Source organism: Liolophura sinensis, chromosome 6 (assembly GCF_032854445.1).
Source record: "Liolophura sinensis isolate JHLJ2023 chromosome 6, CUHK_Ljap_v2, whole genome shotgun sequence".
NCBI classification, from domain to species: domain Eukaryota; kingdom Metazoa; phylum Mollusca; class Polyplacophora; order Chitonida; family Chitonidae; genus Liolophura; species Liolophura sinensis.
In genome coordinates this window covers 72,496,842-72,514,734 of record NC_088300.1, presented here as the reverse complement: position 1 = coordinate 72,514,734, position 17,893 = coordinate 72,496,842, and the positions used below count along the sequence as shown (strand labels likewise).

The following is a 17,893-nucleotide window of genomic DNA, read 5'->3' as shown; positions in this document are numbered from 1 at the left end:
TTGGATTACATCGAACAGCTGACGGAAAATCTCTGCATGAACGTTACATATACAGCCTCACATCCAGTCCAGGTTTGTGAGATCGATTCCTGCTGCAGTCGGGATGATATTCCAGGTTTTACAACCAACCGTGACTCCCAAATAGGAGGCAGATATACACCATGTAACAGTCCCATTATGAGAAATGAACCGAGCAGTCATTCTTGGATTAAAACCTTCGTAAACCACTCCTATCCCAGGTGTCAAGAAACAAATATTTGTCAAAGTTCAAATCCGTGGAACAAACGCTCAGAGGTAAGTGTATACGTATATAAGTGTGTAACACGTCACTACATCGGTGGCTGGGGCCTTGCTGGCTGACCGGGCCCGCCAATCCTCGATGTGGCCTCAGACCCCCATTAGTTTTCCATAAGCGACAATGTTAACGTTTAGCGCTGTAGCTCAGTCCCAAACATTCCGAGGCCAATAAGCTTTGGTGCATACCTGGCCCAGCCTGTGAGAAAGAAGCTGTAAAAATCTTGACATAGGTTGACCGTCAAAATCTGGACCTTTCCATGCCGGCAGCTGGGAGGGGTGCCTAGCAACGCCAAGGGGACGTCACTCGCAGCCTCATCACCACCTGTCTCCTTGTGTCCTCTCGCCCAGAATTTCAAACTTTCACCATTAAAACTCATACCTGCCCAAAGCTTAGACAATTTCCATCATTTTGATACCAAGCATGCACCTGTACACCAAAAACGGCAGGCTGGCAGCAAAAAAAGACTTTACACCCTAAAATACACAGAACTACAATCGTCCCTACTGAAAAACGGAAGTTGTAATGGGGGTCTGTGTCCTATCACACCAGCCAACTTTTTTCAAAATCAATAATTTTTGCACCACATAATGCTTACTACCTCTAAACCTCACACATAAAGTTACAGCTTGATACATGCAAAAACTTTTGAGTAGGAGGAATTTAACTTGGGGTACCCCTATCTTGGAAATGTGTCTGTTTGTCCGTCCTCAAGCATGAAGTTCAAAGCTCTGTAGTGCACATACCGTTCAAAATATCTCAACCAGGTCAAATGTTTTGGAAAGCTGGTATGTATATCTGCAAGAAAAACGAAAAAATTCCAATGACAAAGTATTTTACATTTTCCATTGACAAACATTTAGAAAAGTATGGATTTTCAAGTAGATTTTCTTGTTTACAGCAGTGTAAAGAAAATACTTAAAAGCCAAAAGTGTCAAAATATATATCAAAAGACAGGTAATTTATCTGACAATTCACTTACAAAATATAGGACATACCTTTTAGCAACTTTGTGCAAAATTTGACTTAAAGTGATACAGGTGGGTAGCAAAGCGGAGTTTCAAAATTCCAGAAAAGTACATTTTGATCACCATCAAAGTAAACATATGCATCCAAATTGATATAGAAATGCTCATAGGCACAGTTTCCATGGATAGGGCTAAAGAAAAGACTAGTATCCCTTTTACATAGTGATTCACATGATAAAACCCTTTAAAAGATCACCCACTACCCTCCCCCCCCCCCTCCCCCACTACCCTCCCCCCCCCCTCCCCCACTACCCCCCTTTCCCGTCTCCCCCATGGCTGCCATTGGTTGGCTGGCTTACCTCAACTCACAGTGCAAAAGAATCCCACCACCTGTGTTGTTGCCTCAGACTAAATTAGTACTTTCTACATAACAAACACCAAAGTGTGACACTGGCATCTACAAGAGATAAGTAGAGGGGAGAAATATGAATTTGCCACTTACAAAAATAAAGCCACACAGTACATGCACATTGGTCATTCAGACAGTCAGCAAGGCAACCCTCCCAAGACATGTTGAAGGGACCCAAGAAGAGGGGAAAAGCTATACTTTTTAACCTGTAACAACACAGAAATCCTCAAATAATCAGTGAGAAATTACATCCGTAATCAGGTTCCACACTGGGTGTTCCTGGGTGGGCATGAGGAATGGACATTCAAACTGTCCGTACATATATGAGAAACCTGTGACGTTTCCCCGTTTGGGGGGGGGGGGTCGGGGGTGCTGGAGGGGTATGTGTCATGGTGTAGTACCGGACCAATGACGGGGATTCTAGGTCGGCCAAGGGAGTGGAAGACTGCATCCGAATGGTCACGCCTTTGAGGAAGCTGAACGGCTAGCAGACCCCACTCACCTAGGTAGATCCCAGTTCAATATATGCATAAACCAGGCAAAGTTCACTGACGCCATGTTTGGGAGACAAGATCTAAAGAGGGAAACCAAGACGAAAGCTCAATAGGTATTAAACTAGGATGTGAAAGCCATATGTAGCTGTCTAATTTCTAACTTGTGTGTGAGGACATTGGAAACATAAAAAAAATCCCAGTTGCCCAGGGAGGTGGATGCCACACTGGGCCAGATACTAAAACAAAAACTCCTTGAGATGTCGCAGGAACAGCGTACTATGTTCTGGTGGAGAAACAGACACCTGGTGGGGCAGAGACTCATTTTCACAAGGGCAATATTCCAACAGATCACACTTACATGTATGCTAGAAACTTGAAATTGATCATTTTTGTTCCAACGCCACACATACTGTGTGAGTGCACATGTAACTTGTCAGAGGAATGAATATACACATGCAATGAAAACTACATGCCTACAGTGGTTTATTTTTAAGTTTAAAGAGGAAAATTTACCTTGTCCACTTCAAGTCTATGCCCAAAACAGCAGACAGTGTTGCAGCAGAGATGCCTGTTTTTAATGTTTTGTGACCTGCAGGATGATTTGAAGCACATTTACCTAGTGTGTGGTGGCACACATGGGAGGAACCTGACTTGGTTTGTAAATTAAATGCACACTGGCCCTCTCTACTACTCTAGCCAAGTAAATTAATCTGCTGATGTGTTTTTATCCACCTGTGTGAGGCTGGGCCCTTATATGTGATGCAAGGCCTTATCGACCATCCTTAATCACACCACCCTATCTATCAGCCACATACTCCAATTTCACTCGCAGCACTCAAATTTTGCATTATTCATCAAATGTCAGCCCCAAAAGAGACATTTAAAAAACCAGGAACAATGAAACGTTGTCTGTGTTTGTTCCAGTCTGTTTATACTCCTGTACTATACCCTTGACCACAGAGCGTTTTAGCCGATTTTTAGACAAAATGGATATGTGGGGAAAATATAGAATTAAAAAGCTTTAAAACTGCTCAATCAAGTTCCATGTCAATGCAAACCACATCGCAGATGTACCCACCAAATATTATCACGCTGCTGCGAAATCTGAGCACACAGTGACATATTACATGTTTTGGCACAAGTGGACAGATCAGGCCTCAGACCCCCATTAGTTTTCCATAAGCGACAATGTTAACGTTTAGCGCTGTAGCTCAGTCCCAAACATTCCGAGGCCAATAAGCTTTGGTGCATACCTGGCCCAGCCTGTGAGAAAGAAGCTGTAAAAATCTTGACATAGGTTGACCGTCAAAATCTGGACCTTTCCATGCCGGCAGCTGGGAGGGGTGCCTAGCAACGCCAAGGGGACGTCACTCGCAGCCTCATCACCACCTGTCTCCTTGTGTCCTCTCGCCCAGAATTTCAAACTTTCACCATTAAAACTCATACCTGCCCAAAGCTTAGACAATTTCCATCATTTTGATACCAAGCATGCACCTGTACACCAAAAACGGCAGGCTGGCAGCAAAAAAAGACTTTACACCCTAAAATACACAGAACTACAATCGTCCCTACTGAAAAACGGAAGTTGTAATGGGGGTCTGTGTCCATGTGGTGGCAGGTTTAAATCCAGTTTCCGCCGGCTCAGATGCCGATGTAAGTCGTGATGTTGTCATATAAGTGAAATATCCATATGCACGGCGGAAAAGAAGATTCAAACAAATCATAAATAACTATGCCCGACGGTAATTTTGATGTATATTTTTTGTAAACTTCTTTCTGTCTATTAACAATAAGTTTTAAACTAGTTCAACGAGTTTGCAAATTTTTACCATGCATCGTCAAAACTCTGTGACTACGATTGCCAGTTGAGATAACTGATCCTACCGGGATCTCATGATAGCAGATTAAAGGGCTGCGCAGTTCAGACCAGATCTACCACAGTCCAGACAGATCCTGTTATTGTCTCCGACAATTACGACCCAAAATACTCAAATCCTTAGAGTAAGTTTGGAATCCTGTATTCCCAGGCTTTAAGTGGGATGGTCCGTCATTTTCGTGTGAAAAAAAACATTTTATCGCAGGGTCATGACTAACGTTTATTTGAGGTCTTCAATTCTCCTTGTTCTGATATTTCTATAATGGAACAATGAAGGTCCTGACTTGTGTTCTAAAGCTAGGGTCGACGCCTACTGTAGGAAGGTAAAACAGTACTGTACATTTCGTCAGTATTTAGCTGCACAATAGAATGCTACTGCCACGTATAAACCTCTAAAACTTTAGAGACGCTTGTTTCCTTCTCATAAATGAAGTTCAATAAAACAAAAATATAAACATCCCAATAAATAAATTTTATTTACAAATGTATCTCTTTGTAAATATGTATATATACAGTTTTTACACATACAGTTCGAATGTATAGCACAAGCTTGCATATATAAACACTTACAGCACATGCATCGTTAGGTGCACATCCACACGCCATTCACGCAGTTTTATTCACAAGCCTGTCATATTTCACATGTATGTACAATGTCTCCGGTGACCGCGACTGCACTCCCATAGGTTTTGTCGACGACCCCACTGAGCATTTTTATCCTTGGGCCAATCATATTTCTTGAACTGTTTTACCGAACAGTCACACAGTAGTTTTCGACGTGAAGATTCACAGAAACACCCTGAAGTGTGCCTACACCGAATTCCTCATAACTCATAAATTGTTCTCCTGTAATGAGCAGTTCTATAATGAAATCCGCCACGCCCTCTCAAGTTTTCCACTCATCATGCCTTCTAGTGTCACACCGCACACGAGCATCACTGATTGGTCCCAAGTTGCTTGGGCTATATGTAATTTTACTACGCAGCCATCGGCAGGTTGTCGAAAACGAACCCATCCAAATGTACGGAGGTAGAGAGGTAATATGAGGACCCGCGAATACCTGAAGAAATAATTTTGTTCAAATAAATTTCCTAAAAATTGTGTATAAAGTTAATGTATATGCACCAGATAAATTAACATGACGTTTTCAAGTTGAATCAAACAGGCAGAGCTAATATAAATCATGCCGTAGTTTCATTTAAGCAGTCTTGAGCGCTCTCGCATGTAGGCTTGGGTGAGACAAGGCAACTGATCCCTAGTTATCATAGTTATCAGAGTGAATGTAAACATCTTACATATTCAAACCTTTTGGCAACTGATTTGGCTTATTAGCTCGCAAAAATAATGCTGGCCGCCGTCATATAAGTGAAATATTCTTGAGTACGGCGTAAAACATCAGTTAAATAAATAAATATTAGCTCGTACCTTTGGAGTCACCCACGAGGCAAGTAAAAGATAGCTATTCTTAAATATAAGGTAAAATGCGAATGCGCCTGTATCAGATTTATTTTCAAAACAGAACAACAACACACAAAAACCAGCGGTTAATTTAAATTAACCTTACCAAAATTTACATGACTCATGTATCATTTAAATATGACATCGTTTATCTTAATTGGCAATCCATCAAAGTATTAAACTATATAAAAGTAATTACCTGTTTGCGATGATATGTGTCGTTTCCTTTTTGTTTTAGCCTGTAGTAGGCCTAAATGAACTAAGGACGATTGGTCTAGAGATGTTTGTCCTATACTTCTAGAACGCCGTCCTTTAAGCAGGGCTCGTCTGTTTAACTCCCTTTTTATCTCCTTGTCACTAGGTGACCGCAGCAGAGATCTTTTCCCACGAGATTTACGGAGAACAGGCGCACAGGAATCGCAGCACTTCTTCTTCATGCCTTGGTAATCCCAGATGCAGAGATAATCCCAGTGTTGCACAAGGCGTTTACAGGTCCATCCCACGAAAATATCCGTGACAAAATCGCCGAACGGACATTGTTCTGGTCGAAACAGAGGAAGAGGTTTCACATAATTTCAACACAGATTAGCCTAATTTCAGATCATATGGAAATTGTGTACAATTGGCTTTATACAGTTATAAACAAAAAAATTGTTTATTAACGGCATATGATGGAATGAAAACAAATGGCAGATATGTGGGGAGAATGTACTTTACTTACTATGTTTTGCATGTAGGTATGTTAAAGGAACATGCATTTCTTTGACATTCACGTGTACATTTATCGTTGCATGTATGATTTAACGTCATTGGCTAATCCGTATCTGAGCAAATCTGTTTATAATTATGCAGTAACAAACATCGTTATGAGAGATTAATTATCTCACGAATGACATGACATAATACAAAAGTTTTAATATTTACCATTCATAAAGGGAGCTGTAGCGTTGACCTGACATTTTCCGTCAATACACCACTGAAAATAGAAAAAAAAAACAGAACTGATAGGAAATGTATAAAAACGTTTCTGAAATTATCATAATTATTGGTAATAAGTTATCAACATTCATAGGAAGTCAGATTATATAAAGCTATTTGTAACGTACAAGTTTTTTCCCTGCTATTAGAAGTACTAGATATTAGCTATGTCGATCAAAATAAAGCAAAAACATGTTTTGTCTTTTTAGAATTATACGTCTTAATTATATTGTATTCCTGCATAAGCCAGGAGCGTTAAGCCATAATCATTCATTCATTCATAAGCCAGGATTCTGCTGATGGACTAAGCATCCCCGAGACCTGGTGCCTGTGCATTGTTTTAATGTGATTGTATGTAAAATGTGATGACAACACAGCATTTTGATTAAATCTAGATCAGTGACATCTAATATATTGCAATTAACATCACTGTAGCTTTTTTTACCTAATTCTAGTTAAGCCATGGTGCTAGGGGGCGTGTAATTTGCTACTAATTAAGCATTTATGTGAACCGTTAGAATAAAACCTAACTGCGGTATACTGACAAGAGGCTGTATTTCAACGGCTAAGTGTGAGCATTTGCCAGCTATCACACCGTCGTCGCTGCTCCGGTTTTTCTCTCTGTGCCCTACGTCTTAAATATATTACTGACCTTCTTGTCTCCACACGACGTGCCTCGGGCTGGGATGTGAAATGTGAACTTTGACCCTCCCGAATGACACCACATCCCCGTACATATATTGGGTAACGTCTGTGAAGGACAGAAAATGTACTCAATTTCGTGGCCTCGGATAATGCTATTTGTCCAAATGCGGTTTTCTGTTGGCACATCCTTAGGAGACAATAAATAAGGTTTAAATAGGTACTAATAGGAATTGTGATGTAATCCTGACTAGGGTGGACCAATGGGACACAAGAATCTATTTGTTTGCTAGCAGGGGCTGGATCAGGAGTTGAGCAAGAACCACTCGCATTAGCGTGTAGTACTAGACAAGGGAAATTACTCTTATCATCACATAGACAGTTGTAAAGGCTGCTATTCTCTGTAAAGAAATGGATTTATGAACGATGTACCTACATGCATCAGGACACACTGAACTTGGCACAAACCACGCACTCTCTCCTGGTGGAGTTTCCGGCTCATGAAGGGAGTATTACCGTCCATCAGTCTACACTAAACTAGCTACAAAACACGTACTCTCTCCTGGAGGAGTTTCCGGCTCATGAATAATGTATTATCGTCCATCAGTCTACACTATAGATACAAAACACGTACTCTCTCCTGGAGGAGTTCCGCCTCATGAAGGATGTATTACCGTCCATCAGTATACACTATGGATACAAAACACGTACTCTCTCCTGGTAGAGATCCGGCTCATGAAGGATGTATTACCGTCCATCAGTATACACTATGGATACAAAACACGTACTCTCTCCTGGAAAAGTTTCGGCTCATGAAGGATGTATCAGCGTCCATCAATCTACACTCAACTAGCTACAAAACACGTACTCTCTCCTGAAGGAGTTTCCGGCTCATGAAGGATGTATTACCGTCCATCAGTATACACTATGGATACAAAACACGTACTCTCTCCTGGAGGAGTTTCCGGCTCATGAAGGATGTATCAGCGTCCATCAATCTACACTCAACTAGCTACAAAACACGTACTCTCTCCTGGAGGAGTTTCCGCTTCATGAAGGATGTATTATCGTCCATCAGTCTACACTATGGATACAAAACACGTACTCTCTCCTGGAGGAGTTTCCGGCTCATGAAGGATGTATTACCGTCCATCAGTCTACACTATAGATACAAAACACGTACTTTCTCCTGGAGGAGTTCCCAGCTCATGAAGGATGTATTATCGTCCATCAGTCTACACTAAACTAGCTACAAAACACGTACTCTCTCCTGGAGGAGTTTCCGGCTCATGAATAATGTATTATCGTCCATCAGTCTACACTATAGATACAAAACACGTACTCTCTCCTGGAGGAGTTCCGCCTCATGAAGGATGTATTACCGTCCATCAGTCTACACTATGGATACAAAACACGTACTCTCTCCTGGTAGAGATCCGGCTCATGAAGGATGTATTACCGTCCATCAGTATACACTATGGATACAAAACACGTACTCTCTCCTGGAAAAGTTTCGGCTCATGAAGGATGTATCAGCGTCCATCAATCTACACTCAACTAGCTACAAAACACGTACTCTCTCCTGAAGGAGTTTCCGGCTCATGAAGGATGTATTACCGTCCATCAGTATACACTATGGATACAAAACACGTACTCTCTCCTGGAGGAGTTTCCGGCTCATGAAGGATGTATCAGCGTCCATCAATCTACACTCAACTAGCTACAAAACACGTACTCTCTCCTGGAGGAGTTTCCGCTTCATGAAGGATGTATTATCGTCCATCAGTCTACACTATGGATACAAAACACGTACTCTCTCCTGGAGGAGTTTCCGGCTCATGAAGGATGTATTACCGTCCATCAGTCTACACTATAGATACAAAACACGTACTTTCTCCTGGAGGAGTTCCCAGCTCATGAAGGATGTATTATCGTCCATCAGTCTACACTATAGATACAAACCACCTACTCTCTCCTGGAGGAGTTTCCAGCTCATGAAGGATGTATTATCGTCCATCAGTCTACACTATAGATACAAACAACCTACTCTCTCCTGGAGGAGTTTCCGGCTCATGAAGGATGTATTATCGTCCATCAGTCTACATTATAGATACAAACCACCTACTCTCTCCTGGGGGAGTTTCCGGCTCATGAAGGATGTATTACCGTCCATCAATCTACACTCAACAAGGTACAAAACACGTGCTCTCTCCTGGAGGAGTTTCCGGCTCATGAAGGATGTATTACCGTCCATCAGTCTACACTATGGATACAAAACACGTACTCTCTCCTGGAGGAGTTTCTGGCTCATGAAGGATGTATTATCGTCCATCAGTCTACACTATAGATACAAACCACCTACTCTCTCCTGGAGGAGTTTCCGGCTCATGAAGGATGTATTACCGTCCATCAATCTACACTCAACTAGGTACAAAACACGTGCTCTCTCCTGGAGGAGTTTCCGCTTCATGAAGGATGTATTACCGTCCATCAATCTACACTCAACAAGGTACAAAACACGTACTCTCTCCTGGGGGAGTTTCCGGCTCATGAAGGATGTATTACCGTCCATCAATCTACACTCAACTAGGTACAAAACACGTGCTCTCTCCTGGAGGAGTTTCCGCTTCATGAAGGATGTATTACCATCCATCAGTCTACACTATGGATACAAAACACGTACTCTCTCCTGGAGGAGTTTCCGGCTCATGAAGGATGTATTACCGTCCATCAGTCTACACTATGGATACAAAACACGTGCTCTCTCCTGGAGGAGTGCCGGCTCATGAAGGATGTATTATCGTCCATCAGTCTACACTATAGATACAAACCACCTACTCTCTCCTGGAGGAGTTTCCGGCTCATGAAGGATGTATTACCGTCCATCAGTCTACACTATAGATACAAACCACCTACTCTCTCCTGGAGGAGTTTCCGGCTCATGAAGGATGTATTACCGTCCATCAATCTACACTCAACTAGGTACAAAACACGTGCTCTCTCCTGGAGGAGTTTCCGCTTCATGAAGGATGTATTACCGTCCATCAATCTACACTCAACAAGGTACAAAACACGTACTCTCTCCTGGGGGAGTTTTTGGCTCATGAAGGATGTATTACCGTCCATCAATCTACACTCAACAAGGTACAAAACACGTACTCTCTCCTGGAGGAGTGCCGGCTCATGAAGGATGTATTACCATCCATCAGTCTACACTAAACTAGCTACAAAACACGTACTCTCTCCTGGAGGAGTTTCCGGCTCATGAAGGATGTATTACCGTCCACCAGTCTACACTATGGATACAAAACACGTGCTCTCTTCTGGAGGAGTTTCCAGCTCATGAAGGATGTATTACCGTCCATCAGTCTACACTATGGATACAAAACACGTACTCTCTCCTGGAGGAGTTTCCGGCTCATGAAGGATGTATTATCGTCCATCAGTCTACACTATAGATACAAACCACCTACTCTCTCCTGGAGGAGTTTCCGGCTCATGAAGGATGTATTACCGTTCATCAATCTACACTCACCTAGGTACAAAACACGTGCTCTCTCCTGGAGGAGTTTCCGCTTCATGAAGGATGTATTACCGTGCATCAATCTACACTCAACAAGGTACAAAACACGTACTCTCTCCTGGGGGAGTTTCCTGCTCATGAAGGATGTATTACCGTCCATCAATCTACACTCAACTAGGTACAAAACACGTGCTCTCTCCTGGAGGAGTTTCCGCTTCATGAAGGATGTATTATCGTCCATCAGTCTACACTATGGATAGAAAACACGTACTCTCTCCTGGAGGAGTTTCCGCTTCATGAAGGATGTATTACCGTCCATCAGTATACACTATGTATACAAAACACGTACTCTCTCCTGGAGGAGTTCCGGCTCATGAAGGATGTATTACCGTGCATTAATCTACACTAAACTAGCTACAAAACACGTGCTCTCTCCTGGAGGAGTTTCCGCTTCATGAAGGATGTATTACCATCCATCAGTCTACACTATGGATACAAAACACGCACTCTCTCCTGGAGGAGTTTCCGGCTCATGAAGGATGTATTACCGTGCATCAATCTACACTCAACTAGGCACAAAACACTTACTCTCTCTTGGAGGAACTAGCTACAAAACACTTACCCTCTCTTGTAGGAGTTTCCGGCTCATGAAGGATGTATCTCCGTGCATCAATCTACACTGTTGGTCTGGAGGGTACAGTTGTCCCGGCAGATTCCGTGTGTAAGATTTCCACTGGCGGTCGCCAAGGAGTCGGGGCTTGTCGCTGATGCAGTCAATGCCATACCTGTCAATCAACAGATCTGAGGTTACATTTTAAATGTGAACTTTAATAATAATGCGTGCATAACTATTTTAAACTTTACGGCCAATGCACGAAGGTAAGAAATTCTTATCCGAAATACCAACATCAAAATATGATCACCGAAGTCAAAACTGTTTCACAAAGTTGTTCTATCCATTGAAGCCCTCTTACAGAAGAAGTGCTTAAAGTTCCGCGCATTAGATTATTCTGCTTTCATTATTTTGGACTGTCCAAATAAATAAGCTGTATGCGAAATAATTTCTTGATCACAGGTGTGTTGTTAATTGTAGTTCCTCCATTTTTACATTTTTAGCGTATTCTGTTGTAAGAATATGCCTAATTGTACTCCTATGACAAATAAATTAAAATGTATGTCACTCTTATGTGACAAATTCGCAGTTGTCTCCCCTATTTATATGACTTAACTGACCAACGTAAGTTGGTTACTGTACAGTATTATGTGCGGTTTGTTTAATATGTGGATATGTTTATTATGTGCCTACTCCCCCCTCCCACCACCAATTCAATTTTGGCTCCAGGAACTAGAAACTTACCGTTTTAGAAGCCTTAATGTTTTGGCAAAATAGCTGACGGAACATTGTGAGAATCTCCATGGATTTAGTTCATCCGCGCTGCTCGGCTGTCCTATCTTCGGCGACATAATGTACTTTGAGGATTTTGGGCAGACATTTCTGTGACCGTCGTGATAGGCACCTAAACTGAAGAGAAAATAGGATATATGAATGGCTGTCCTATACCGTCAAGCATGGAGTAATGTGTAGCTGTTTTCCGTTTGCTTTACCGACATAACAGTATGATTGAGTTCAGATGAGAGGTTGGCTTTTGCGACATAACAGTATGGTTGATTTCAGATGAGAGGTTGGCTTTTGCGACATAACAGTACGATTGGTTTGAGATGAGAGGTTTTGCTTTAGCGACATGCCAGTCGCAGGTTAGCGTACGCTGCATTTGACTGAACAAGGTGGATTTGTATGTACACTTATGTTTTCCAGCTGAAAATATAAAAGCACTATCATATTTATTTATTGACTATCTTTGAGACTACTCGCGCTTGCGCATTACGCCCGATGTGGTATTACGTTGCAAGACTTTTCATGTGTCAGGCCAGCTTCGCGGGGCATCCTAAGACTTGGTCCGGTCTCATCCCCACATTTTTCTCGTTGCTTATAGGTGAAATATTTTCGTACGATGTAATACACCAGTCATAAATAAATAAATAAATAAATAAATAAATAAGTAAATAAACAAATAGGTACAACTGAAACTACTCATGTGCAAACTACTGTGTACATGTATATTCTCATGTGTATTTTTGAGAAGGAAAGAATTTATTCAGTGTCATACTCAAAATTGGTCTCAATGAAAATATTTTACAGAAAATAATACCTGCTCTTTTAACTGTAAATACTGGCTGTGAACAGTTTATTCTTGGTTTCCATGGGTCACAGAATGCATATTAAAACTGTGTGGAAGAGTAACGAAGTTCCTAGTTAGAGAGACACATGCACTAGGTTTTGATCAAAATGAAAGAAGAAAATATGCCTGGAAATTTACATGAATACAAGTATAATAGCTACTGATTAAAGTTCTGCTTATTTTGGTTGCGTTCCCAGCAGGGCGTGGTTCATTACCTATGGCCTATCTCATGTGTGGAAGCCGTAGTTGTGTGCATCATGTCTTGGTTATCCTCCACAATAGACACGGCCCAGGATTTCAGGCAAATAGAGCTGATGTAACTCAGACCTGTAACAGATAGGCATGAATATTACAGACACGGCCCAGGATTTCAGGCAAATAGAACTGATGTAACTCAGACCTGTAACAGATAGGCATGAATATTACAGACACGGCCCAGGATTTCAGGCAAATAGAGCTGATGTAACTCAGACCTGTAACAGATAGGCATGAATATTACAGACACGGCCCGAGATCTCAGGCAAATAGAACTGATGTAACTCAGACCTGTAACAGATAGGCATGAATATTACAGACACGGCCCAGGATTTCAGGCAAATAGAACTGATGTAACTCAGACCTGTAACAGATAGGCATGAATATTACAGACACGGCCCGAGATCTCAGGCAAATAGAACTGATGTAACTCAGACCTGTAACAGATAGGCATGAATATTACAGACACGGCCCAGGATTTCAGGCAAATAGAACTGATGTAACTCAGACCTGTAACAGATAGGCATGAATATTACAGACACGGCCCAGGATTTCAGGCAAATAGAACTGATGTAACTCAGACCTGTAACAGATAGGCATGAATATTACAGACACGGCCCAAGATTTCAGGCACGTGAAACGGATGTAGCTCAGACCTGTAACAGATAGGCATGAATATTACAGACGCCGCCCAAGATTTCAGGCAAATGGAACTGATGTACCTCAGACCTGTAACACATAGACATGAATATTACAGACACGGCCCAAGATTTCAGGCACGTGGAACGGATGTAGCTCAGACCTGTAACAAATAGACAAGAAAACCATGTCTTTTGATCTATGTGTAATTTAATTTACAGGTGGTCTGTTTCTTAAAGCCAACAGATAAGGTGGTGGTGAAGTTTACCTACCCACAGCGGATGTATCTCCCCCTGTCTTTACATCGTACCTGTAAGAAACAGGATCTAATATGAACATTCCGTGCATTCTGTACATTGTGATATCGGAGGATAATCTAACACAGGGCCACATATAGAACTCTAATAGGACGACTTTACGTGAATCATGGCTGGTGTTTCCGGCAAGGTAAGTAAGTTAGATAGCACTATTCATACTAACAGTAGAAAACAAGTTCTTATATGATTGAAATAAAAATGAAAAACGATGTTGAATTCTAAGGTAACAATCAAACTAACAACGATCAGGTACATAGCTGCGCACATATTAGAAAAGGTTACCGATTATTTAAGTGAACTGTGAAACATTATTTCATTGGCTTGATAGGCCAATAAAATCAACACATGTTATAGTTACGCTCTCTGTGATGTTTTGTTGAAAAGGGCATCAGGGGAGGCCACTCAATTCCATCAGCTTTTGAGTTTATTAGCTGACACTCACCCGGTGAACAGCTGTATGTGGTCGTATGGACCAATCTTCCCACCGTTGTGGATCGACCAGGTTCTAAAGAAGGGAAGGACATCAGCACCATCCACAGCCCCGCCCACGTTTTTAGTTTCCGTCCATGGGGAATCCCGCTTAGTCTGGGAAGTTAGGGTATACAACGCTGAGCAGACAGACAATGCTAACTAAGGTGAATTGACAAAAGGTCGTATCTCATCGGTTACTTGTAACAATTTACCAGCTATCACACTGTAGTCGCTGCATGGATTTATTAAGGAGAATGGGAGAGAAAAGGTCGTATTTCATCTGTTACTTGTAACAATTTACCAGCTACCACACTGTGATCGTTGCATGGATTTATTAAGGAGAATGAGAGACAAAAGGTCGTATTTCATCGGTTACTTGTAACAATTTACCAGCTATCACACTGTAGTCGCTGCATGGATTTATTAAGGAGAATGAGAGAAAACATACCGCAGACTGTACTAGACAATACGTTCCTAAATAATCAATGATACTGATATCTGGGAGACATTGTCAAGGCCGTAGCTTACGTCTATACACCCAAATGTTGATGGTGTATAAGGGAAGGCTCCTAAGATATAGGGAAATAAGAAACTATAACTATTGGTTTCTGAACATTTTACACCGTTTTAAGCCTAATAAACTTACAGTTGCAATGACGTAAGCAGAAAGCTTGACACACAGGCTGAAGTCTATGGTGATGATACTTGAATACCGTAAATCCACCTGTCAAAGCGAACCGAAATAAAGCATAGCACATTATGTGAAATAATAAACATAAATTTTATTTTATCCAGCGGTCAATAAGTCAAAATATAATACATTATGAAATGTGCCAAACAAATTTCATCATCACTTGAGCAAAAGGAATCGCGAAGCACTTTTCACTTCAAAATATATGACTTTTTTCATTTAGTTATCTGATTGATTATTTCAGTTGTATATCGTTCGTCAAGGTCATGGGTGACGGAAACAGGGCAGAGCCCAACGCGGCGCGCCGCACCAGGTCAGGTTTACCTGACAAACAGCCTGACGCAAAGCCGCAGTCGAAAGTACCTAGGTAAGCATTAGCAGTTCGTCATGCAAACAAACATCGCCACATACCCCTTGAACAACCATGGCAAAATAACGGCGTATGTTGAACAAAGCGTCATTTTCTCGGGCTGTTTTGTCAAAATGTGGACTAAGTTTGTACCATCTGAAAGGAAATGAACACATTTTAATGACTTCCAATTTCGCCGTTTAAACTCCACTAGATTTACCACATTTCTTAATATTATTCCTCAGGTGAATAGGTTGATGAACAGCAAAACGCGAGGCACCGGTCAACGTAGCATCCAAATATTACTATACACAAGTATTGTGGAGACATTTGATAATCAATGGTAACATTTAACTTCTTACGTCACCCAGAGTTTACTCATTACATTTTGATTATATATTTACAAACAACAAGCTATAAATATGCACAGTGCAATGTTAATAAATATAACTGTATTTACAGCTATGGCCTCGAGCTAAACACGAGGAAAATGAGCGGTTTTTTTTTGTATGACAGATGACAAGTACAAACATTGGTGTAATCATTGGATAAGTGGACATTCTCAATACTTATTTGTAGAATAAATTAAAAGATAAAGTTAAAAATTCTGAGAAAACCAAAACGGCTGTCTGTCCTCTGAAGAAAACAATTCAAAGCATTCAACGCTTATGAACATATAAATAACAACACGCATGGCTAATGTGAGGGCATGACTTTTTTATTTACACCAGTATTAAGGGCGTTGCGTCCATATGTGTTGTATCCTACAGGCGTTTTCGTGTCTTACACAATACGTGTTAGGACTGTAAACATTTACATCACATTCCCCACGTTCTCTTCCCATTTGAAGTGAAGGTGAAATTAAATATAAGCTTATTTTTCTGTGAGTGAAACTGTTAGATATCGTGACACATATATTTTTGTGAAAAGCGCTGATAAAACTGTCACGTGAGATGCTTTTAAATAATTGACGATCATATCCTGACAAGTACAAGTCGGCGATTTCACACCTGGTTAAGTTAGCACGCGCGGTGGCGAAGCTGTGTGTTGGGGCGGGAGAGTTGTACCAATACACACGTAATATGTGGCTGGCTGTGTTAATAACTCGAATACAATTGATCATGCACACTAAATTTGAATGCGTTTGCTTTGGACATGCACAGTCCATGGGTCGGTGACAGGAGATATATGTATACTTAACTGATACGAAGTCTTCGTGTTTTCAGACGCGCTCTCATGTCTAACGTCAATATATTAGATACACACCTGCCGCAACACACCTGTGCTGATAACATGTACTACTCGTAGGTCAGAGTGGTTAAGGAGCGTGCTATTTGCCCTTAATTTAAGGTTTACCATCACCCTTAATACAAAGTATGAATCAGCACATATGTATAATCTCAACATCTGTTAAGCGTATCGAGTTATTTAATGAATGAAACATTCCTAAACAGATGCTCCGAATTTGTGTTGAACGAATCCATGAAATAGTTTTTGGCGTACACTAAAGCGGTTGACTGATATGGTCTGATTACTAAATTCCTTATCCTTCTGATTAACCTGCTAGTGGTTGGTTATTTCGCATCTTCGTGATAAATCAACTGTTATGAAATAAATGGTTTATTAGCTGATTGATTGGTGGATGACAGTTAATCTTTTGGACACCCACTTGGAGGTATTAAGTAGTTGGGAGGATTTGAAATTCACCTAGTAAGTCCAGCACTTACCTGTTAAATATGTCATACGAGATGACAGCGACTAATTCCACACAACGCGGCTCTTTGTACGACCGCTTTGATCTTTGGGACATTTTCCGCACTTCTACAGTAAACCGAACACTCATAGGAGCTTGAAATATCTCTAAAACATGGAGAAAACAAAAATAGGTATAATAAACTGAGAAACTACTTTGAGACTCAGCAACTGTTACCCCATTCTCATGTGCATTGTATTGCTACTATTTATGCATTTACACGAACAGTTAGAATAAAACCCTGACTGAGGTAAACTGACAAGAGGCTGTCTTGAACATTTCTATATCAGTGGAGACAACAACAAGCAAGAAGAACAATTTTCAATACAAGCAGACCTACAGGCGTTCTGATAAATATTCCTGTATCAATTTATTTATTTGATCGTTGCTTAATGGCATACGCAAGAATACTATATATACTTTAGTGGATGCATGTTTATCATCAGTTTACGAGGAAGAGGAAACGGGAATGCCTGAATTTTGCCTAGCATCACTGCAAAACACTGACATTGTTTTAGCCATATTAAACATTATA

General features: G+C 41.0%; 1 protein-coding gene and 1 long non-coding RNA gene across 3 annotated transcripts in view; both read right to left on the bottom strand.

The window, feature by feature from the left end:
* Positions 1-398: 398 nt before the first annotated feature.
* On the bottom strand, positions 399-3,763 carry LOC135468753 (uncharacterized). Of its 2 annotated transcripts, none has more exons than XR_010444253.1 (3): positions 3,420-3,763; positions 1,623-1,878; positions 399-1,093 (listed from the first exon to the last, which is right to left on the bottom strand). It is a non-coding gene; the product is annotated as an uncharacterized LOC135468753 (long non-coding RNA). The 2 variants fall into 2 exon arrangements; XR_010444254.1 differs by having other exon boundaries at positions 1,623-1,720.
* A 2,650-nt stretch (positions 3,764-6,413) lies between these two features.
* Positions 6,414-17,893, bottom strand: part of LOC135467537 (uncharacterized) — a 58,166-nt gene continuing 46,686 nt past the window's right edge. The window contains exons 5-12 of the mRNA XM_064745309.1: positions 17,333-17,465; positions 15,668-15,761; positions 15,212-15,289; positions 14,537-14,679; positions 14,050-14,087; positions 13,099-13,210; positions 11,266-11,428; positions 6,414-6,476 (exon numbers count right to left, since the gene is read on the bottom strand). Of these exons, the coding sequence (XP_064601379.1) occupies positions 6,414-6,476; positions 11,266-11,428; positions 13,099-13,210; positions 14,050-14,087; positions 14,537-14,679; positions 15,212-15,289; positions 15,668-15,761; positions 17,333-17,465 (824 nt within the window). The remainder of the gene's footprint in view (positions 6,477-11,265; positions 11,429-13,098; positions 13,211-14,049; positions 14,088-14,536; positions 14,680-15,211; positions 15,290-15,667; positions 15,762-17,332; positions 17,466-17,893) is intronic.